At 39.8% G+C, this 24,745-nt stretch overlaps 1 protein-coding gene across 1 annotated transcript; it reads right to left on the bottom strand.

Moving 5' to 3' along the window:
- Positions 1-521: 521 nt before the first annotated feature.
- ST13 (ST13 Hsp70 interacting protein) lies at positions 522-24,518 on the bottom strand. Its single transcript, XM_082481132.1, has 12 exons — positions 24,352-24,518; positions 19,233-19,290; positions 17,894-17,963; positions 17,718-17,788; positions 17,124-17,190; positions 16,463-16,547; positions 13,640-13,750; positions 12,145-12,247; positions 8,646-8,762; positions 6,960-7,023; positions 5,640-5,740; positions 522-1,857 (listed from the first exon to the last, which is right to left on the bottom strand). Exons 1-12 carry the CDS (start codon positions 24,459-24,461, stop codon positions 1,729-1,731), a joined length of 1,086 nt encoding a protein of 361 aa, XP_082337258.1. The 5' UTR covers positions 24,462-24,518; the 3' UTR covers positions 522-1,728.
- Between the last annotated feature and the right edge of the window lie 227 nt (positions 24,519-24,745).

The raw sequence follows: 24,745 nt of genomic DNA, 5'->3' as shown, positions 1-24,745 counted from the left end.
ACCATACTTTATTTTTAAAGGCTAAGAGAAGTATTCAGAACTATATTTCTTAAGCAAAAAGATTCACATTTCATTCTGCAGGGTCATTAGCATGAGAAAAAGCATTTGGGGATTTATTTTTTGCAACTGTTGTTGAGTTCCTACACCAATCCAGATTTATTTAAAAATGGTAACATCAGTTATGGCTTAAGATACAGAATTACAAAAGAGTAACAAACATTGAGACTCAAGTGGTGAACAGGTAACTATGGTCATTTTCCCACAGAAAGATAATGTTTTGGCTAAGACAAACAAAAGCAACAACTGTCTTTATTGGTAGACAAATCAACTGAACATCATCAGCACAGACGCTGCTTCAAGGATACCCATGCTGTTAACACACAAGCATTAGGAGAACGTTCTGTCTGCTCCAATTACTTCACCTTTTCCTCCGTATCACAAGCCTCAAAAACATGGAAGTATGAAACCACAACAGCTTTGTGTTTTGTTTTGTTTGGGGGGGTTGTTTGTTTTTGTTTGAGTTTTTCTTTTTTTTTTTTTCTTTTTTTTTTTTCTTTTTTTTTTTTTTTTTTTTTTTTAAAGAAAAGGATACAAGAAAAGATGGAAGACTACACTATGTGGTGAAGGAAGAGTCATCACCTCTACAGAAACAAGCAGGACTTTGGCCAAGAAATTTTAATCAGTAAGCATGTAAAGACTCAAACAGACTCAGAACACAGAGCTGCAATTTTGTTGGGTATTCTCCCCTTCACTGATTTATAACTCTGCATTTACATATTCTGGATGGCTTGCATTCAGTAGGACAGAGGTAGTGACGGGAACAAGATTCCTTCCCTAAAGTTTCTAAATAGATGAAACCTGGTAAGCATGGCCCCAAGGAAGGGCAAGTGCAACCAGCGGAGGACCTGCAAACTGGGAAAGGACAAGAGCACGAGCACAGACAGTAAGCTGCTCTCCCATACCCAGACTGATAAATAAAATGTTACGTAAAGGTGCTGGACAAGAATTGAGCAAGTAACAAAACCTCTGTGGCCTCTGCAATATGTACTTCATGCCAGGTTGTGCAAAGGATAGGACTGTACCCTTGCTGCACAGTTGTGGTGATCAAAACATTACATTACTTGTAGTACTGCCAGAAGTTCCAGTGTGTAACTAGCTAGCATGGTTATACTGACAATTTTAATAGCTATATAAAGTCAGTAACCCATTAAAAAAAGAAAATACTTTTATTTGCAGACAATGCCTTTATCCAGTTAATTCTTCAGACTTGTCCCACCTTTGCTATTCGTGACTAGGCCAACTTTTCTGTCCTAGGGGGATTAGGACAGACTTCAACTGTTGAAGTTCCTTTCTCTTTGCTGACTGAGTGTAATTAAAAAAAAAAAATCCAAAATAACACAACAGCAGGTTTTTATCTTACACTCCTGGAATATTACGATTTCTTACAGGAGCGTTCATTTAAAGGAAACTGTCTGTAATACTTACAATAAAAGGTTGCAACGCTTGGACAAGGAGGGATGGTTTAAACTAGGTCATCTGAATATAATCTGAGTGCTATAAACCAATCATTGAATAAAGTCAATGCTTGGGGCTACAGAGCAGTTCTCCTTAGAACACCCCGTTTCTCTTCTTAAGAGTATCAGAGGTACAATGGTTTGTTTTATTGCAACACTGGCTAGCCAAATCCAATCCTTCCCATTCAGATATGATTTTTAAGATCCAGGGATTTTATGGTTTACTGCCAAATTTGGCAGACAATTTAGTGATGAGATTCATGACCTTGGGATTATTCTGATACTTGGACATATTTGCTGGGTTCTGGGCAACATCTTGGAATGCAACCATAACTTCTGGATCCTGCAGGACAAAAAGCAATAAAGTTAGGGCGTTTATAAAACAAGTCTATAAAAGTTAGTGGTTATGTGGTTCCAACATGAATTTAGTCTTGTTCAGCTTTTCACAAGAGCAGATTAGAGTTTTGGGCAAGAGGTCTCTAAAGAGAACCCAATGACATAGTGCATGCTGTTAATGCTTCATTAGTGAATGCCAGAGTAATTACTGAACTTGTTACAGTAATAGCACAATGTGTGCGAAGGGGCACAAGATAAGATCTCTTCTTCCCCAAAACAGGAGCCAAACACAGCCACACCTATTGGAATATTTCTATTCAGGCATCTTCAAATACATTTTGAAGGATGCAGGAGCTCTAAGCATGTAGCACGCACAATAGGATAACCCTCCTCTAAGCAATAGCTGCTACTCATCCCTTTCACCTCTGTTCCTTCCAGCAGCAGAAACTTTACTCTGTGGGCAAATGATGTGGCAATGTTTGGCTTTTGAAAATGCATCTAACTCTCAGTCATTCCCCACCTCCTCTGAGAAATCACAACTGGAAAAGAACCTTCTCTCTCATCACACTACTGTGTTGCAGTTAATAAATACATTCATGTATACGTTAAAGTCAGTGGTCAAAAGAATACCAACTTCATCTTCTCTATCTAGTATGAGAAGCATTAATACTTTTTTTCTGTACTTCTAGTACACCTTTGGTCTCCATTAAGCTAGAATTGTTTTTAGTCATTTTACATGTGCATGTTTTTAACAGTGCCTTTTAATAAATCTGTATAGACTGATTTTTACATCTCAGCCTGTAAAAAGGTTTCCATTATAGGCAACTTCTGCAAAGATTCAAGTTTTCTTTAACTCAGCTAAAGTGCAAGCCTTTTATTATGTCCAATACAAATAATCTGCATCAGCTGTGATTTCATTTGCTGTTCTTTCTAGCACATTTAAGTAGTTTCACTGAAACATACAATGTTCCCTAGACTTCTAGCCCATTGCTACTGCAGATGTATTCTTTAGAAACCATCAAAAACAAACTGGTGTCCTCAGAGCTGTCTGTCCTACAGACACCTACACCACCCTGTATCTATTCTATCATCAGACACAGACAAAAGCTGTTTAACAAGTCTGATCCAAAATTGCATTTGGCAGGTGTGGACTCCACTGAAATCACCCACGTGATTCAGTCATGTTTTATGCATGTTGGGAACCAAGAGTCAAGCCTTATCTTTTGTTAGAAGGATTTATAAGTGTTTTGTCCCCCTCGCAAAAGGGAATCTGCAAAGCCCATGAAAAATAGAATGCTGATGTTCAGAAAACAGACAGACACTAGATATATTTTCTCCACTTTACAGGATTCCTATGCAGAAAAAAAAAAAAAGAGATGACTTTCACAATCTCAAATTTATTGAATTTTCAATTTCAAAATAGGGCACATGACTGTAGAGATCACATTATGCTGTTAAATCTGTGTTTTCACCTGTATATGAATCCAGAACAAAAAGCTGAGTAAGCTTAGTCACTGCTTTGTGTCAAAGCACACCTAAATGAATGTTAAATATCCAATTATGTGGTTTATGGTCCTATAAATTCACAGCATGTAAATTATTCTGTACTTGTGCAAATCCCTGGAAGCCCTAAATGTCAGACTGTGTTTATAAAAATGTTTAACACATCCAAGGTTTCACATCAATGAGCAATATTATCTGAATGAAGTTTAAGACTGAAGATATCAACAATTCCATAGGGAAATATTTAGTACATAAGATGTGCTGTTTACACAATGGTTCCCATTACTAGTGAAACATTCAGTTTTCTAATGCTGTAGTCTTTAGTTGCAGAAGGATGAAAAATACTAAGGAAAAAGTTATCACTATTCTTTTTTCCAACCTAACATTTTGGTGGAAGGCTGGGTGTAACATATAACTACATGTCAGATAAGGAATCCATAGGTTCATCTTACACATCACTCCTTTTGAAAAGGACTTATATTTGACCCATGACAGCTCTCCAAAACATAAATGTCACGTTGTGACACAACAGTTGCACATGCAAGACAGGAAGTACCACAGAACCCTCCAGACAGCTAAAACAGTGAAATAAGAGAAACACACACACAAAAATTTCAGCCAATTCTTCTGGAGACTAAAAAGCTTAGGGGCAAATGAGCTAAATTAACATGCACTGGAAGTCACTGCAAAAGGTCACAAATACTACTGTTAAGAAGCTATGAAAATAAACGCAGCAGAAGTTTTGCCACTTTGAGCCTTCTATGCTTAAAAGACTAGTATCGGCCACAATTGACAAAAAAAAAGGAAATATCCTGAAGACAATAAATGAGAATTTTTTTGTAACACCTCAGATAACCTACGTAATAGCTGCCAGCTACCATTATCCATCAACATATTCCATAGCTGCACTGAGCAGAAGCCAAGCAGTAGAAACTACTGTCTTTTAAGACTAGAATTTACACTGACAATTCAGACAGGACCAGAACATAGCCAGTTGGACCTTTTAGGAAAAGAAGGCAGTGCAAACATAGGATGCTGAATAAATCATATCTAGATGTAAAGTTTGTACAAAGAGGTCAGGAAGAGACCCAAGGTTTTGCTGACAGGCTCTACATGTTAAAGCCTGCCTCCATTATCAGAAAACACTCTCAACACATTCTTGCAACACAGTCCTACAATCCATTGGGGTATATATAATCAGCATGCAATGGAGTCTTCTTAAAGGGATGTAGCAAGCACTTAATATTTAGCTGCACCTCAAAGCTCTGTTTTCAGCAACTCTAATTTCAAACTCCTGTCTTGCGGCATAAATTAGCCAGGTAATGAATAGAACAATAAGTCACAGGGGTTCTTTTGGATGGTTTGGATGCCAGTCAACATTGCTGACTGTGGCAGCCTAAGTAAAGGTGTGTAGCCAAACACCAGAAACCATTAAGGGAATCCATAAACTTTTGTATGGCAAGTGATGCCTTTTTTGTGATTTCAGGGCATACCAAATAAAACTCCCTCGTGATGCTTTGATTTAGATCAGGATCATAGTTGTTCAATAAGGCGAGACTAACACGTAACTCTAGCTTATGCACAGCAATCCAGAAAAAGTAACAAGACACTTGATGATATTAGTACACAAATACAACTATATAGCTCAGATTTTTCCTAGCCCACCTGCCCCTAAAACTGATGTTGTCAGATATGTTCTATTTAATCTGGTGGAATAGTTTTTTTGTGTAACAGTAGTCATGACATTGAGCAATTAATCAAGCCCACTGGAGAAGTAAGCTTTGTGAACATGAATTTAGAAAATGCTAGATGCAGAACTATTCTGATACTACTTTGCCTCTGGTAAAAACCAACCACTTAATTCCCTAAAGAGAAAGGCAATTCTTGTCTCAGTATTACTGTAATATATTGTGTTGCAACAAAATTATGCACAAACAAAAAATGATTGTTAATAATCTCGCCACAATCTGTATTCAAGAAAGAAGCAAGTGAATTATACTGTGTGGAAAATAACCATTTAAAAGACTCAAAAGAGATGAAGAACTCTACATAGCACATAGTTTTGTCTATTGTAGGCGAGTATGGGGAGGGGAGAAGGGGAGGCACCTTTAATTAGGCTCCCGATTCGAGACAGTCTGGTGCCACACACACAGAAGGACAGAATTTCACAACAGAAATAAGCAAGCATCCCATTGCTATCTAGAAGGTCACATCTTTCTTCCTTCCCTTAGCTCATAGGCACTGTTCTTCCCTCCTTCAGAACATTTAGTTTTAATAAATACTCACCTGCATGGCTGCAAGGACTTCTGGATCACTGAGAATCTCATTGAGGCCTGGCATACCTGCCATTCCTGGCATACCTCCAGGCATAGCCCCAGGAAATCCACCTGCAAACCCAAGACAAGAAGAACGCATGACGAAAAACATTGAATTCATCTATACAAGACACTCACTGAGAGAGCCCAAGACATACTTCCTTTGCCACACCTTTAAAGCCATGTCTTCCATAAGGCTACAGCTGCTCCACTGAATGCAAAGCAGGGTCTTCACCTTCTCTTTATGTGAAGACCTACATCTTATTTCATCCAGGTTTCTAACTCAAATTAATAGGAGGCTTGTAATGAGCATCAGGTTCTAGCACTTTGTACAGAGTTGCAGTTATTTTTCTTGCAACGCAAGTTAACTTAAATCAGGTAGGTCTCAAGCCCAGGAACATAAGGAGTTTGAATGAATGCCTGGGGTGAACAATTCAGGGCAAAAGCAGATCAGTAGTAGTATGTCCCAGGCACATTCCACACTTGGTAGGAACTTTCGGTTTGGAAAAAAAAAAAAAAAAAGTACCACCAAAGAAAAAAAAAACCCTGAAGCAAAATGCTTGAGGACTGTTTTTGAATCCTTAATCAGCAGCTACCCCAGCTGTGCTGAGCAGGGTAGATATGGTCTCTCTGGTTCCCCTGACAAGCTGATCTGGTCGAAGCATGCACACAGCCTCCCTCAGCTACTTCTCAATCTTCAAGAGCATTAGTACTCTTGTTTCTCCCCAGTCTACTGTACCTAAAAATAACATGGAAAGCCCAATTTTTGTGGGACTGTTCAAGGACAGCTTTTCTATAAGGTAACTACCTCCTTTGAAAAACTATTCTGTTCAACAATTGCTTACAACCAGCACAGATTTCCCTAATATTCAATCCAATTTTTCAACTTTAAAACTATTGTCCTTAAGCAGAATGGGTCCAAGGCACCCTGGGTAATTTAGAAAGCATCTGTGTACTAGTTTTTCAGCACAAATTATTAAGGAAGTACTGTACCTTTGTTGTTTTCTCAGACCTAAATCCTTTCATTCTGTTATCCATCATTATTTTCTGTCTTTCCTCTACTTGCTACCCAGCATCAATCCTTTTTAAGAGAAAGAATCCAATCCCTCTTCCCACTGTTACTCAAAGAGTTATTTGTAAACAAGTTCTAAACTTCATAGAATATTTTTCTCTCTGTCTTGAGAACGAGCGCTATAAAAACTGTGGTTATAATACTGCATGCAAAAACATACAAACATAAAACCCCAACAGTCACTGCTACCTCAAGTATTGGTGCTTAAAAATAAAATACCTGGGAAGCCACCTGGGAAGCCACCAAACTGAGCTCCTCCTGCCTGTCGTCTTGCTTCTTCCTCCTGCAGATGAAAGCACATCATTCCACACAAAGCAATGGAACTACAGCCTGTTTTCTACTGCTCAACTGGATTTAGGAGAAAAAAAAAATAGCCGAGACTGTTTCAGGCAGGTAGGCTGTTGCAATAAACAAACAAATCACTTTACTATGTACAAAACCACTGACAAGAAATAGCAATGTCTACTCTTACTTTAGTATGTTTTTGCAGGTAAGTTATGCATAGTATGTTTTTACTCAGTATGAACTGTATGATTTAAGTGGATACTCTTAGAGTACACAAGTTATCTGACATTCCTGAAAACAGGAAACTTGCATCCTTGGAATAAATATGGGGCAGTTTCCTATGGGAGAAGCCATGTTTTAGCACCTGACAATAGGTGTAAGTCATGGAGTGTCTCAACAACTTGCTAACAAATTGCGTGACACGCTAAAAGACAGCAGTGGCTTGCTAATACGATAGTTTACAATAAGGCATATGACAACTCCTACAATGGTTCATAGGGATCAAACATTCAGGAGTTTGGATTCAGGCATGTTCTTGTTTTTCTGTATGAACACAAATACTAAGCTTCAAGCTACTGTAGTTTCCAGAAAATTAAATACAGAAACTTAATGGTTATTTTAACTATGTGCTCTTCCAGTGGTTGCCTCTGTCTCTATTCTTTTGAAACAGTTGACATGGAGCAAAAGAAAGTACAAGAAGGAAACAGCATTCAGCCTATACAACAATTTACCTCTGGTCAGCTTTGAATTCATAACCTCAGGTAGTCAAGTTGTTTTTATCCACTGCAACACCCTGCATCTTTGTAACAGATGCAAGAGCCTCTGTACATACTTCTCATACCCTTTTCACTGCTTCACCAAATTTTTGGTGCATATCTCTAGAACTATCTGTACTCAATTTGCTTTTCCACACTTTCATTTCTTCTGCATCTGAAGCATATCCTGTTTAGCGTATCCTGATACTCAAAAGAGCTGAATCTGAGTATTGGCTGTATTTACACATTTGCACATTAACATCTAATTTACATTTAGTGAGAACAAATGTATGCACACACAACGAGCAAACCAGGAAGCCTGTGACAAGGCTCAAGAGCAATCCATGTACTATACAGTATTATTGGACTTGATGATCTTAAAGGTCTTTTCAAACCTAAACAATTCTATGATTTGTTTTTAGCACCTCAACTTACATTTTTAGAACTCCCACCCCCAACATATTAAAATATGTCAGTAAAGCATGAAGAAAACGCAAGCAAACTGTGTCAGAAAGTGAGGAATAGAAGCAAAGTATTATTTGAATTTAAAGCCTCCCACTTCAGGAGGCATAAGTACTTGAAGTGAAAACTATTCTGGTACAGTCATACAAGAAGTGACCCCTTGAAATACAGGATTAGTAGATATTCCAGACCCTGTTTTTGTCATAAGCAATAAAAACAGATGCAGTACAATGCCACCTTCTCCAAAATTCATTATTGGTCAAGTAACCAAGACAGAAATCAACTCTCTAAAATATAATTCTAAGACTTAAAATTGAAAGTAATTCTTCTCTGCAATTCATTTTAAGCAAAATAACTACGACACTCTCCACATATCAAGAAATACTACAGCCTAAGTATTCACCCTTTGTGCTCTCTCGTGCTCCTCCCGTGCCTTCTTCACTCTTTCCATTCTTTCCTTGATCTCTTTTTCTTCACGTTTCCGCTCATATTTTCGGCGATGTTCAGCAATTTTCTGAGCCTGTTACAAAAGAATACCAAGATTTCACATACATTTCTAGCATACCACATACCGTATTTCAATACAAAATACATGTAAGCATAGCCATCTTCTTTTACCGATTCTTAAAAGATTTGACTTCACATCCTAAAAGCCCTTCTGTTTTAGGAGTCATTTGCTACTTCCTCTCTAGAGCAATCAGTTATTCATGTTTACTAGGCCCTAACTAGTCTCACCAGAACACGCACTCCAGTATACTTTTTTGCTATAGAGCTCTGGGACTTGCACCATAGTTAGAACCTAGAAACGTTATCACTCCACACCCATTTGTGCTTTTATGCTGAAACAGTCATTTCTTCAGGGCTAAAATCAGCAACTGCCCCCGAAAAAAGAATTTTTACCGGGATAGCAACAGGAAGTATAATTCCCCCTGCACACAGACACACCTTAGATACTGTAATTGCTGTTCCAGATGCCTTTGCAGCATACACAGTTAGATGTAAGCAGACCAAAGAATACCTGAACCAAATCAAGAAAGGGCTGGTGGGGAGAAAGTTTGCTTCCTATTGCTACCTTTTTCTCAAGTCTATCAAATCTGCAGCCCAGCAGAGGAGAGTAGTTAGCAATGAAGTCCCTAAGGCTCCTCATTCAGGGCTTATTTTAACAATAGAATACTAACTGCAGCATTGCCTTCCTGAAACCAGAACGTATCCTTATACGGCATTGCAAAAAATGGTTCATGATTTCACAAACTGTGTAGGATGGTTATCCTGTAACACTTCTGTGACTAAAAAACACAGCAAAATCAAGGTACAAGAACAGACACCAACTACTACTACAATGGACATTCTTCTGTTCTTTCATACCACCCTTTAAACAAATAAATGATTTTATAAGTAGTGAAGTTTCAGTACAATTTATTTTAGCTAGGAGTTATTCATTCCATACCACATCATTCTTGAAGTACATCTGTTGAGAGAAAGCATACTCGCAGGCATGAGGACTGACTGGTATTGAACGCAGTATGAGTTGGCAAAACCTGGTGTTATGGTCATTGAATAGTTCATTAAGAGAGAGAGAAGTTGTGGTTTTTTTTTTTAACGCACATTAAGCGTTTCCAAACTTCCATTGTTTGCAAGTATTTTTCTAAATGAACCAAGCATTTTTAGAATTTAACTCCAGACTTTTGGCTGAAAGTGCTACAAACTAAAAAGTGCTAGGAAAGCTGGAAGTAAATAAATTAGGTGAATGTATCATCTTCACTTATTAAAGATTAAAAAAAAAAAAAAAAAATCACCCGTGATCATCTATTTTTCCTTGAGTTACATACACAAATTCCCCACAGTTGGCAACTGCACATCCATGTATCACAGAAATACTTTGCTGTTTCCGTGCATGGGCAGGTTAACTGGGAAATAAAAGGTTCCCCCTCAGCCAAGCATTAAATATATGTCTTATAAAAAAGGTTGAGACCCAAGACCTAATTAGATTTACCACAGATCAATACCCTCCAACACAGAAGACTAATAGATTGTAACATGGTTTAAATTGCTGTTTTGCTGTAAACGGTGTCTTTTACAAAGGTGTGGTAGGAAAACTGGAAGTTGGTTATTAGACACAGGAACGTTTATGCACATGGTGGGTTAACCTTGGCTGGCTAGCTGCCAGAGGCTCACTAAGTGGCTCTTTCATTTCTCCTCCTCAACACGACAGGGAGAGAAAATAAGATGGAGAAGCTCCTGACTTGAGATAAAGACAGGGAGATTCCTCATCCACTACCACTGTGGGCAAAACAGACTCAACATGGAAAGGATTTAATTTATTGCCAATTAAAAATAGAGTAGGATAATAAGAAACAAAGATAGAACTAAAATCACCTTCCCCCCACTCCACTTCTTACCAAAGCTCAACTTCACTCCTTTGTTCCCCACTCTTTCTACCCCTCCCCCCACCCCAAATGGTGCAGGGTGATGGGGGCTGCGAGTCAGTTCGTAACACTGCACCTCTGCCACTCCTTCCACCTCTGCCACTCCTTCCTCTTCACATTTTTTTCCTGCTCCAGCATGGGATGCCTCCCCCCAGGATGCAGTGCTTCACAAACTGATTCAATGTGGGTCCTTCCCACAGGCTGCAGTTCTTGAAGAACTGCCCCAGAATGGGTCATCCCTATCGGGTACAGCCCTTAAGCAACGGACTGTTACAGCATGGGTCCCCCATGGGCTGCAGCTCCTGCCAGAAAACCAGATTCTGCATGCACTCCTCTTGATAGGCCACAGTTTCTGCCAGGAGCTTGCTCCAGCATGGACTCTCCATGGGCTGCAGCTTCCTTCAGGGCATATCCACTTGCTCTGGCATGGGGTCCTGCACGGGCTGCAGGGTGGATGTCTGCTCAACCATGGACCTCCATGGGTTCAAGGGGGACAACCTGCTTAACTGTGGTCTTCTCCACAGGTTACAGAGGAATCTCTGCTCCTGTGCCTGGCACACCTCCTCCCCTTCATTCTTCATTGATCTTCATGTCTGCAGGGTTGCTTCTCTCACATTTTTTTTTTCTTTACCCCCCTATCTCACAGCTGTTGCACTGTGTTTTTTAACCCTTTCTTAAATATGTTATCACAGAAGCACCACCAGTGTCACTGACAGGCCCAGCTTTGGCCAGCAGTGGGTCTGGTTTGGAGCCAGGAGGAACTGACTCTGTCTGGTATAGGGACACTCCCATGTGTCTTTTTACAAAAGGCCAGTCCTGCAGTCTCCGCCTTCCCCCATACCTTACCACTTAAACCCAATACAATACAACAGCTGAAATCCATTGTCTGCCAAGCACTTTAAAGGACTATACAAAACAGATGAAGAAGAAAGCCTACTATCAACAGTCTTACTTTTGTGTAAAGAGTTCTTTCTTAGAAGAATGCCGGGGTCAACCACTTGACAAAAGCTGAAAACCAGTCTTACAGAGACTATGCTGCCCTCATGGGGTAGACTAATGAAAGTACAAATCACAGCAAAGTACTTCCTTTGTAAAACGTGTTTAGGATGAAACTTTGATCAATTCTGAAACATTTGGGAAAAAATCCATTACGACAGTGTTCTCCTGCTGTTCTGAATGTTTTAGTCTAGATTCTAAAATGCCTGGCAAACTTCAACTACTTCATATTCTTCTGTTAAGATTTTAGAAAAGGAACATATTGTTCCATAGTTCAGTTACAACCCCAGCCCCAAAGACTCAATTTCTCTACACACGGCCATAAACAGCTGTGATTGAAGACAGAAGTATTTATAAACTCAGTTTGAAGTGTAAGATGACATGTGAACACATTCCCCCAAAATAATGCATATTGGAAGAATTCGAAGGCAGCAACAACACTTAAACAAAGAGGAACCTCCATTATGTCTCCCCACTTACTCTTGGTTGCACCTCCTTCAGCATGGCGCTAGCATCTTCATCATAATCCAGTTTACAAGCTAGGGCAAGATCATGAGCAGCCTCCTCCCAGTGACCCAGAAGTCTGGAATTCAGAAGATAGCAACATTCAGAAGGGAAAGAGCAAACTAAACTCTTTTAGCTCTTCAAAATACTTACAACCATGCGGCATTCAGTATTTTTACCTGCAGCTTTATGGACTTAGAGAAGTTTAAAGTTCAGTAATCATGGTGTTTTCTGTAACTTGCATGGTACCATGCCATTAGAAGGTATTTACTTACTTCACACCCTTACAATAACTTTTGCTCAAAGCAACGATGAGGAAAAAACCCTCAATCAGCTAGTGTCATTGTTTGCTATGAACAAGAAGGGTCTCACAGGGAGAAGGTACCCTACCTAAACACATGAAGAACATTAATAAAAATACTCTGCACCACTAGGGAAATGTTCAGTGTAAAACTACACACTCGGGGTTCTGTACAAGTCTACACCACTACTACCTCAAGATCACTCTTTACTCTCTTTACTCAGCACTCAAACATTACAGTTAACTGGGTGCACCATGTCTTAGTTGAAGAGGTCATATGAGCTACTGTGCACACTTCTTAACTATTCATTTATGCAAACTCTTGATAGTCAAAACTTTAAGCAAACGGTGGCATTCCTAAACAGTCAAAGCACTTCTGCTTACAGACAGAGGTGTTAATCCAAACTATACTCGTCTTCTCACTCTTAGGCTCCAAGTCGTTCACTAAAACTGTAGACATTCACAAACTACTCTGAACACTGTTTAAAATGTCTTTTTTGGGGGGTCAGTTCTATTAGCATTTATTCCTTACGTTTTTATACAGCCTGTAAAACGTGTCACCTTACTTTTTTGGGGGTGATTTATTGTCATCAAGAAAAGAAAAATAAAGTAACTATAGTTGGGGGAGGATGCACACTGGCCTAATGCCATTTTAAATAATTAAATTGTTTGCTTAATATCACTCTTGCAATTGCAACAAATGGTTCCCTTAATAACTAGACACTTTAATTTACTATGTAAATGTGCTCTAGGATCTAATGGAATAAGGGCAGCAGAGAAATGTTTAAGAATTATAGGTTTGTAAATAAAAACTAAGTGAAACTAATACCTCCAAACAAGTAAAACCCAGTCCTAGAACTCATAATCTTCAGTGAATGATTACAAAATGCTATTCAGAACAGCAGTAAGCCACTAGAAGATATGTTTAAAAAAAAAAAAAAAGAAGATAAAAAAGACAGTACCAGGACTACTCATAAATTGCCATCAATAAATCACCATCATCCTTTCTTTCCTGTGAGCCATACACTCAGCACAATGGTTTCTTGACTCATGGCTACTGCCCTCAGGTACAAGACAGACAGTTCAGAGACACAGAGGAGAGAACGCATAAACAAAACTGTTCTCCACAAGTGAGTGAAGAGAGTATCAATTACAGGTGCAGGTCATTACCTATGCGCTTTCCCCCTCCATTTGTAGGTCTGTGCAGAGTCAGGATTAATCTTGATGGCTCTGTCACAATCTCTAATGGCAGCATTTGGCTTCTGTAGTTTCACAAAAACACTGTGGGAACAAGAACGTTTGTTGTACATCTTGAAATACCAAGTTACTAACTTAAGATGGAAATAATTTTGGATGACTAACAGGCAAGCTAGTGAGATGATATATTTGAAGAGCTGAGTTCAAAGAGATTTTGTAGTGATAATGAAGTCACTGAAATTTAGTTCCCCCCATCACTGTAGATGAATCATAGCAAGAAGCGAAAGCACTCATTATTCAGACTCAAGCCTTGCCAGCAATAATAACTTTAGTGCACAAGGAAAGGATACATAAATGCAAAGGATGGTTCAATTTCGTGGTGTTTGGAGTCTACAGCCAATGGCAAGTACCCATTTGAACAAAACAACAATAACAATATGCATGCCATAATACATAGTCTTTAAAACAGTAAGATAAAGAAAACACGAGTTATCACACAGGCTAGAAGGATCAATGGCTAGAATCACCAGGAGGTATAAAAGGAGATAGGAGACAAGTCATCAAAATTAAAGAGGCAAAACAAAACACAAACCCAGAAAGTAGCCCCAATCCTTTGTCAGTTAAGTGAAATAACTGCAAATTTTACAATACACAGGCATATCAGATTAACTAGTAGGGCAGTACAGGCATTTCAAATGAAAAATCTCTGAAGAAAACACTAAACAAACATTCCTGAATTGACAAAAGTATTTGATATTCAATATACTCCAAGTCAGAACTTCTGCCCTTTTACATCTACTTGAAAACAATTTATTGTCAATTAGAGTGCCAGTAAGTAACTTCATCATTAAGGCTTGTTATAAAGCAATCACAAAGTCACACATCCTCTTCTAGAAACAAACAGGTGGACAACGTGTCACGAAACTGTCTCAAAGCTACACCTCACCAATGAGAAACATTCCAATGCTGCTGGCAGCACAAAACTCTTAAGTTTCCCAAATGCACACCCCCCCAGAACCAAAACCCAAGTCCACCAGAGAGATGTATTGTTCACAGCACTTCATCAGCACTGCTGTTGCACTGCAGGTTTTACAATATCCTGCTATACTGTTTGCTTATTTCTACTACAGACCAAATGAGGTAACTTTTAAACTTCTCCTATCCCTCTTATTTTTCATTGCTAATCCCAATCTTGAGGACATGGCACTGCAAAAGAGTTTAAAAATACTACTATGGTGGCAACAACAATAGTGTATTAAGATACAGAAGTGTTGTTACATGCAAAAACTTTGATATGGAAGGAAGAAACAGAAAGGCATGTACCAGTTCAGATGTACTAGAACGGAACAGATAAAGGACATTAATTAATCACATGAAAGTCATCAAAAGTTGAACATCTCTTTGAATTATACCTTGCTATGGAAAAGATACACTAAACTATCAAATCATCCACGGTTAGTGATTTTTTTTGTGTAAAAGGAGGAAAAAAAAAATCTGCGAGAACTTCTGCAACCCGTATTTACCCAGCCTTCCTCAAGAATTAGGAGGATAAACGTGTTTCTGCATTATGAAGTTAGGGCTACCACACATGGAATGTGACAATGTTCCCAATGCATTATCTGCAGTCCGGTAGATGTAATTAGCAGTAAGGTGGGTATTGAATGGGTTGAGAAATAGGCGTGTCATGTTCAAACATAGGACTCTGTCATGGTTTGGGCTGAGCTGACCATTGGGCAGAATGACAGACACACGAGAGAGACTTATGAGTTTAGAAGGAACTAAACTACTTCAATGAAATATTAATAATAAGATAAAAAGGAAACGATAAAATATATACAAAACTCTATCAAGCTCCCAGGGTGACAATCATATCACCGACTGGCACTGGGTAAGTCCCAGACTGGATGCAGTGATGGACCAGAACTGGATTCAGGATTGGGATCAAAGGCAGATGAACAGAGTCCTCCTCGGATGCCAGCCATTGAAGAAAGAGCCCTGATCCTTTGATCTCTCAGCTTTTACACTGAGCATGAAGCAGATGGGGTGGAATACCCTGTTGGTCAGTTTTGGGTCCCCTGTCCTGTCCGCTCCTCCCCGGGACTCCACACTTTTCCAGTTCCAACCCCCCAGTGGGGCAAATAAAGTTATCTGCCCTTAGGTGTTATAGCAATAAGAATGAGAGCCTCTCTGCATACCATTCCTTGGCATCAACTATAAACATAGGTCTCTCATCACTCTGAGAGCGAACAGTTTCTGCACAATATGCTGTTAATTTTAGTAGTTAAAAGAGGCCTCACTAAGAAGTGAAGTTACAGAACAGAAAATTGGTTCTGTTTTACCTCAAACCAGGACAGACTGTTGAAAGGAAACAAGCCTACTTCACAGTGATCAATTCATTTAGCAGGTACAACAGGGAGAGAATTCACACAATCCACAATTAACTTTGCATCTAAACAGGACATGATTTCAGCCATCATCTTAATCTCAGAATAACGTTCAGATTTAACAAGTGTTTGTTTTCCAGCATTATTCTAATTCAACATACCAAAAGCCATATTACCACAATGCATTTTGGAACATCATTCTGTTACTTACTCTATTATCAATATTCTGGATATGGCTGCTTCAGCAAAATCTGGGTAATTACATGTAAGAGAAAATCCATGAAGTGTACTTTTCTCTTTCCCTCATGTGGTTTAAGTTTACATAGATCCTCAAGTTGCCATTATATTTAGGCTTCTTAAGGAAAATAGCAGAACAGGCAGAAATGTAAATCACTAATTTATAATGACTCACCTTGCCCTCTTGGCGTACAAGATGGCCAAACAAGGATTCAGCTTGATAGCATCTGTGAACAAGTCAACAGCCTTCTGAAGTTCACCTAAATATGAGCACCAGTAAAGTTTCAATCATTAGGCAATGAAATTACACCCAGATTGCCAAACCTGCCTTACAGGATACAAGGCACTCCTTAGGCACTTCTTAAATGGAACATTATCAACAAAGGAAAATCAATTTCTCCCTCTTGCGATGTTACTGAAGTACAAACTCCAAAATTAATGCTAGAGGGGAAGAGGACTTTTCCCAGTTAAATTTGTACATTTAACTTTGCATGCAATCAAACAGAAAGTCACCTCTTTATTACACAGCTTTTCACTGCACTAAGACAAACCACCAGAGACACTCATCATATTATGTAGGGAAGTACTATAACGAGCAATTTGTAATTAAGATGCTGCAGTATCTCATTCCCCCAACCCTGTCCAAAACTATAGCTACACTGGGAAGACAATACTTAGAGAAGCTTTTGCCTTCTAGATAGTTTTGGGTATCCAACAGGAAGTGGGCTTTCTCTTCCTTGAAAGCATTCAAATTGTCCAGGATATTTACTTCCTTTTTTAAGAGGAGAACCAAACTTAATGTCCTTGAATATGGACTAAAAAAAACAGTTTATCACCTTCACTTAGAGCATTTATTGCTTCAATCTTCTTCTCATTAGCTTGATCCCTCATCTCTTCAGTTACCTAGGAAAATAAAGAAAATAAAACACACACACAAAACGCAAAAGCTGTGAGAGCCCAGGCCAGAATTATCATGTTAAGACAGCACCAAAGAAGGGAGCTCTGGTCTTCTGATTCCAGAATCTTGTGTTTAATTTGCATTAAAATCATAGTTTAAGAAAAATTAACTTTGCTTTCAGCTTAGAGACATTAGCCACCATTATTTTTAGCTAGAAAACATTCAAAAGATACGTAGAAATATGCCATAATTCAACTTATCTAGTTCTCATGGGTGTTTTGATTTTTTTTTTTTTTTTGTGTTTTCTGACCTGATTCTCCTCACTGAACTTTTTGATGGGCTCTAACCTTGAATAAGAAAAGACTGTGGTTTTAAGCCAGTAGGTTTTCTACTTAGGAAAAAAAGAGCCAACACAACAGCTGGCTACCTAGCTAACATGGTACTCGTCTCCCCTCAGCTGCTATTCTTGACTAAACTCAAAACCTCTCCCTATCTTTCCTACTGCCACGGACAATGAAAATATTGTGCTTACCTCCACATTTTCATCTCCCATTTCTTGAGGGTCATCATTGTCTGGTTCAATCACTCCCTCATTGTCAATTTCTGGGGGAAAAACAAAAAGCAAGATTAAGCTCCATCCACAGACAGAGGATTTCCAGAACCACGTTCGAATTGGTGAAATGTGTTAAAGTCATCTGTTTTCCACACCTAAGTCACTCTCTTCGCTTTCTGGCTCAGGTGATTTAACTGGCTCCTCTGGCTGTTCCTCTGCTTTGCCCTGAAATAGAAATGTATTTGTAAGCATACATTATTTCTGTCCGATATTCTAGTCCCACTCTAATAAATAACAATGCATCAGAAAATCAAAAATTAATCTTCAAAGCTGCTCTGCAGCTAAACTGTTTTATTTTTAAGATACAAATCTCCTTTTTCCTCCTCTCAGATTAAGTCTATCAGTCATGCAAATAATTCAGAGCCCAAATTTTGATGCATGAACTTCTATTACTGGTAAAGCCCATCCTTCAAATTGGTTAATTCAATAATCGAACCCAAATAATCCAGATAACACCCAATTCAGAACCAGTTTTGCAATGAACACTAATCAATCCTTTCAATCTTCCTGCCTTCCCTCACACATTCTCTGGATCAAAAATTCTCTTAATCTAATACTATTAAGATAGGGTCCCTTAGCAGCAAACAATAAGCTGGTGTCAACAATCAAAATATTGTTTCCATTTGCCAAGGTCAGAAATCTTTGCTGCTTATACATACTTAGAATGTTTTTTTCAAATGTTTTCCTATCATCTTCTAACTACAGTACTAATTTCCTCTGAATCCCGTAATTTAGCATGTCCTGCTTTATCAAAGACATAAGGTGCTTGTCTGCATATTCAGTATCACAGACTATACTCACTACATATACACAATCCCTCCATACAGTTCTAACCAGTCAGTATTTCCAGCATCCACTGCCTTGTTAAATCAAAAAAAAAAAAACAATTCTACTTTTTCCAAAAGAATTTCAAGCTTGGGAAAATCCTGCTATAAATATCTTCAAGCCAAATTTATTATTTCTCTTAAAAAAAAAAAAAAAAGAACAAAAACCAACTAAAAACTCTTCCACTATACTGCCTTAAAAAGTTGATAGTTCAGCTGTTCACTCCATTACCTATCATGCTCACTAATATTTCTTCCCATGCAAAGATTATAATTTAATCGACTACTGATTACAAGAGAGGTGTATAAACAGATAGCAAAAACAAAAAAAGAGAAATCAAGACTTTGTTTGGCATTTGCATTGCACAGAACATCAGGCATTCAGGATTAGGGAAATGGAGCATGATAACACTTGAAATAAACTAGGAAGCCACCTGTAACAAGTCATCTATAACATGCAATGGGCTTGAGACTGAACTCTCACAATCACTCACCCTAGCGTGCTGACCTACCCTATTTGAGTGAAAATTGACAGCAATTTTTTCCCTCCTACTGCTCAGTGCAGAAAGTCTAAATGTTAGTTTTCAATGATAAATGCTTCGTATCTCACCTTACTTGTCTCCTCTGTGGAGGCATTGGCTGGAGCAGGTGGTATTGTGCCTCCCATACTTTTCAGCAAAACAGAGAAGAGAAAAAACAAAACAATAAGATTATCAAGAGTGACGTGTTTTATTGATTCAAATCCCGCTGATAAGCTCAGCTTTTTGTTGTGACACAAAACATGATGATCCAATTCACTGTAAAACCAGCAAATAAAAAGCACACATCCACCGTGCTTTTCTCAGTGTAACATAATGCCCACTGTGTCTGTTAGCTCTTTCACCTAGAACCCCGCTGCCACTTGTACTCATGCACGCCACACATCACCCACCCACCCTTTCTCACACGGAAAAGCTGCTTCCTTGGCTGAAATGGATTTTCTCCTTAAAATGTAACTTGTATTTTAAGTCAAAATTAAAAATTATTATTATAGATATTACTAAAATTAGAATTATATTTGGAACAGAGGTCAAAGAAGTTAGGAGAACCCTAATGGCCTAAAATGCTTATGCAACTAAAAAATTGCTGCCTAGAAAACAATTTCATTTCTTTTATGTATTTTGATATTCTGACCTTTGCTTAGCTACAAGTTAAGAAGCATTCTCTGTATAGACAGCATTCTTTCAATATAGAATAAACTTGTATATTATATCGAGTTTGGTTAGCAGCCAGAAACAAGCATAGGCCGAATTCTCCAGCTGTTTCACGTAACATCTAATCATACTTAATGGCAAGCTGCCACAAGGACTACCATTCCCATCCATCCTCTGTCCTGCATTCCCATCTACTGATAGTTTTCAATTGTTCTGGCCATACTCACTCCAAAAGGAAAAGAAACATTTCTATCATGGTCAGCAGGCTTGACCAACTCCTTAGGGGCCCACGCAACTGGTAAGACATGATGCAGGGGAGACGAGAAGGAAGTGGGCAAACAGGAGCAGGCAGGAGAAACGGGAAGGGTGCAGGACTATCTGCTTTCAGCAATCAGTGCAACATAACACTGCACCCTAAGGATGGTATCCTACAGCTTCCAAAGTCAGGCTGCTGCCCTCTCCCCTCTCTCCTCCCTCCTGTCACCAGCATGACCTCACAGTCAGGCCCCAAACTGGCTGAAAACAAACCTGAATGGGAAAGGACAGGACGGGGACAGGGATGAATTGGGGAGAGAGGGTATACGAGGGAAGAAGTGGTGGCAGGAGTGACAGGTCCTGGCACAAAGCCCTGCAGAAAAAGGCGAGCAAACAGCCCTATGCTACCTCTAGTTTACAAGGATAAACTGTCAAAATAAAATACCATAAGTTACAAAAAAGGCATCTTCTGAAGCTATTGCAAAAATCTAGATGTGTCCCTGGAATGTTGACATTACTTAATCTAAGCTATACTGGAAGGACTAAACAACTGCAGTCAGATAAATCGTTATAGGGCTAGGCAAAAAAACACAGTACATGTAGTTAACTGTTCCTCCTCAATTTTTATCCTTGTAGGCTGACAATAGGGCACATAATTCTCTACCAGTCTGTAAGAATCAAAGAGTTTTCTCTAGGACTATAGGGACTGTCTAGGGAAGCCTTGGAACTTCTCCTGCACAAAGGAAAACAAAAAATTCTGAAGCATTTCAGTGGTGCTAATAGCCAATATCCAGGGTAACACAATGCTCGCAAGTTAAGATCCATCTAATGCTTGTTGGCAACACTTTTTTTTTTCTTTTTTTTTTTTTTTTAAACGAACTCTTTCACAGCCTGGCTTACTAGAAAAAGACTGAGAACTCTCTAACTCAAAAAGTACAATAACATTTCCAGCTTCCAATCACGTATTTAAGAACGGTTCAAGCTAAAAAACTACAGGAATGAAATTCTTGAGCAATTCCAAACTATCAGTCTCAAGATCAGATGGTTTTAAGTCTGACACCTTGAATCACCTCAAGGCTGAGATGGTCAGTTTCCTCTGCCCTTCTCACATCCCCCCCAAAACTATCCAAGCTTAGAACAGTCTGAGATACGTTTAACTAATACATATGCACATTTTATAATATGCTATTTCATGAACTGCCAAGGATAAAGTTTCGCTCCTAGTCCTTGAAAATGTTACTATCCGGTTACCGTCTGTTGAATCTAGAGTTACAATCCCAGAACAATTCAAAAGCAAGTTACTCCAAAATCCATTAAACCAGCATTTGATTACAATGATTAAACGCACAGCAAGGATATATGCAAAGTTTGCAATGTATTTAACCTCAACAGTACACAGATATATGAGACACTTGTAGGAAAAGGCAGGTACTGAGCTGTATAAACAGCGCACGCAAAAAAAAAAAAAAAAAAAAATTAAATCTTTGTGCTAAAACAGGGTTGTGCAATTCCAGTAACAACTCTTGGGAGCTGTCAGGACTCCACTGCAACAACTACTCGGTACTTCCACTCATCACACTGATGAGAAGTGCTGCTTTTATGACTTGTTGGAAGAACTGCAACTGTCATTTCTGCATCCACTTTCATCACTGACAGCAAAATTATCTTTAAAGAGAAACTGGATTACCAAGAATTCAAAAGGGTCAAATTCTATTTGAACAAAACAACAACAAAAAAGGCAAAAAGCCCTGTTCATCAATTATGGATTCTGTGCTATTGTTCCTTTGCTCAATTGCAGGTTTTTGAAATACATTCTCTTTAACAACTCGTTTCATAACAATTGGTGTCAAAATATTTGTATTTTTATGCAATTATGGAAAAAAAAAGCCATGTCAAAACACCTTCCAAATATAATCGTACAGTAGTGTACACTTTCTATACAGAGAGCATCTATGTAGAAATTAAATACAACAGCTAGACAGAATAAAGGTTAGAAGATACCAAGCACATGAAAACAGGAAAGACTTAAGATTTCTGATGCAACATAAACAGCTAGTCAGAAATAAAGCATCCCACTCTGGCTACCTGGCTCTACAAGCAGGTAGCATCATTTAAGTCAGAATCATTAGCTTTAAGAAAAACAAACAAGTCAATCATCAGAATTTTAGTTGGAAAAAATTACCGATGCATTTCAGTATCGTTTAGTCATTCTCTAATCACTTGCAACATTACCTTGAGGACTAACCCTATGTCTTTTGCAATAATACAGGTAAGCCTGACAGAGATAATAAATATAAGGTAAAAAAAAAAAAAGATGATAAACTCATCGAGTTTATTTCCACCTGAAGCCAGGCCATGCTAAGTTCCAACCACTTTCCAAAGAATGAGAAGATCCTATAAATGCATTTAATAGTCATACTGCAAACAGCACTATTATGGAAGTGAAGAGGGGAACCCATTAGACTTCCAAACAGATTGACATTAAAAGTCTACCACTCCAGATATCCAAGTGTATAACTTGCTCAAATACGTGAAGAAAATCAGAAAGCTACAGGAGCTTCTACTTTAACTCCTGAGATAAAGATATCCACTGAAGATTTTACATGGAAAAAAATATTACACGGTTGAAAACCTAATTTTTATACTTGTAATACAAGCATCCTTCTATTAACTGAATGTAAACTCTAAAAATTAATCTGGCAGTTAGAGCCCTCCCCATTAACATGGAGGAAGTTACAAATCAGATTATCTAGCACCTTTCCATTCCCTAATGTAGAAAGAAATCAGTGTTCTACCTCTCCCTCCCCAAATACTCCATTCACACCTTCAGAATTACACAACAGAATAACGGATGTAAACTAGGATGAGGCATTTAAGTCTTTTGTACATTAGCAAAAGGAACTAAAGACCTACAGTAGGATAAAACAGACATGCATCTCCCTCCTAGGCCTACGTGCAGCTACTATCAGTACTGCAAACCAAGCTTAGGTAAAGAGGGGTGGTTTTGCAACCACGCTAATATTCAGATACATTAAAAAGTTTAAACATCACTGTTAAAAAAAACCCAAATAGTTCATTGTAGCCATTTTCATGATATGACATACTGTGAAATGCCAGTATTTACTTATATATGTACGCACACAAGCCCCCACTAGTTTTTCAGCTAATTACTAGTACTATACAGCACAACTTACCATTAAAATACTTTCACATTAAAATTTAAAGCAAATTTTCTAAAGCAAATCCTAGTTTGTCACTAGATAAAAACCTTCTAACTTCCCATTTCACAAAATGTATATCTGCAAGGACTTTCTTAACTTTTGAGTCCTTTAGAGTACTGAGAGCTGTAGCTATGAAAGCCAAGCAGAGGCACCCTAGATAAATACAGGGGTTCTGTGGGTTCTCTGCCAGCGCCAAAAGATCTCAACCCTTCCAATCTGGTATTAATGGGCACTCAGGATGGAACCCAAGGATGTTTTTATATTGAGAAGCACCTGCTGTGACACGCCACACGTGTACAGAAGACTACGTGCCACGTAAAGAGCAGCAGATATTTGAAGTGCCTCGCAGGGGAGCAAGACTTCAGGTACTTAATACACGAAACTTCAAGGGGCAAAGCACGTTTTGGGGTGGGAACCATTCCACCTGTTAAACTGTCAGGTATTTTACGCTTTTGGGTACCAGGATGTAAATCAAGGCCACTCACCTCCCCGCAAACTCGGCTCCTTTTAAGACACGCTAGCCAACTCTGCTGCATAATGCGAGAATTAGCTCGGTAAGTATTACTCTGGGGCTTTCCAGCCTGGAAAGCTGAGCCACTGAGATGGCCGGGGGGCAGGCTTTTGCAACGGGAATAGCCAGAGTTTAAAAAACAAAACAAAACAAAACAACACAACACAACACAACAACACAACAAATCTTTTTAACGCTCGAGCTGTAACCGCGCCGCGCCCTGCGGCGGGAAGAGAGGGAGGGAAGGCGGGAACGCACCAGAGCCGATCCCCGCCGAAGACCCGCCAAGCAGGACCGGGCCGGGCCGGACCCCACCCCCCTCCCCTCCCCGGCCACGCGGCGGGGCCGCGCGCCGACACGTGCCGCCCCTCCCCCTCCGCCGCAGGGCGACACACGCCCCCTCCTCTCTCCTCCCCACCCCCCTCCTCCTCCTCTCCACCCTCTCCCCCCCCCCGCATCCCGCGCGAGACCACCCAACCCCTCTTCCCCCCCCCCCACCCGCCGCCTCTCCTCATGGCCACCTCAACAGCGGCGCGGCCCGTGACCGACCTCTCCACCCACTCGCGAAGGAAAGCCAACTCCTCGGTGTGCAGCAGGCCCGGGTTCTGCTTGCAGAGCCTGACGAAAGCCCGCAGCTCGCTCAGCTTGCGGGAGTCCATGGCGGAGCAGGGGTAAGGAGGAGGAGGCGGCGGCAGCGACTAAAGCTCGCTCGCTTCCCTGCCCAACCACCGCGCGGCGCCGTGGAAGCTTCCAGCCCGCCCCGCCCACCCCGAGGCCCCACCCACGCCCGCCGGCCCCGCCCACTCCGAGGCCTGGCCCCACCCCCTCCCCGCGCAGCGGCGGGAACGTTCTAGAAGCGGAGGTGGCCGCCGAGCGGCCGAGTGCCGCCGGGCGCGGCATCGTTTCCCTCCTCTTTATCGCTGTCGCCCGCCTCTTCCCCGTT

The sequence above is a fragment of the Vanellus vanellus genome (assembly GCF_965231255.1).
Source record: "Vanellus vanellus genome assembly, chromosome: 1".
Classification (NCBI taxonomy): Eukaryota; Metazoa; Chordata; class Aves; order Charadriiformes; family Charadriidae; genus Vanellus; species Vanellus vanellus.
This window is presented reverse-complemented; position numbering and strand designations above follow the sequence as displayed.

What these genes read in the sequence shown, in the direction of transcription:
- ST13 (XM_082481132.1), bottom strand. Translation starts at nt 24,461, where the DNA reads ATGGACTCCCGCAAGCTGAGCGAGCTGCGGGCTTTCGTCAGGCTCTGC. An exon ending in AATAAATGCTCTAAGTGAAG is followed by an intron (nt 16,548 to 17,123) that starts GTGATAAACTGT and finishes GCTCATATTTAG; the next exon opens with GTGAACTTCAGAAGGCTGTT. An exon ending in TGAAGGAGGTGCAACCAAGA is followed by an intron (nt 8,763 to 12,144) that starts GTAAGTGGGGAG and finishes CTTTTGTAACAG; the next exon opens with GCTCAGAAAATTGCTGAACA.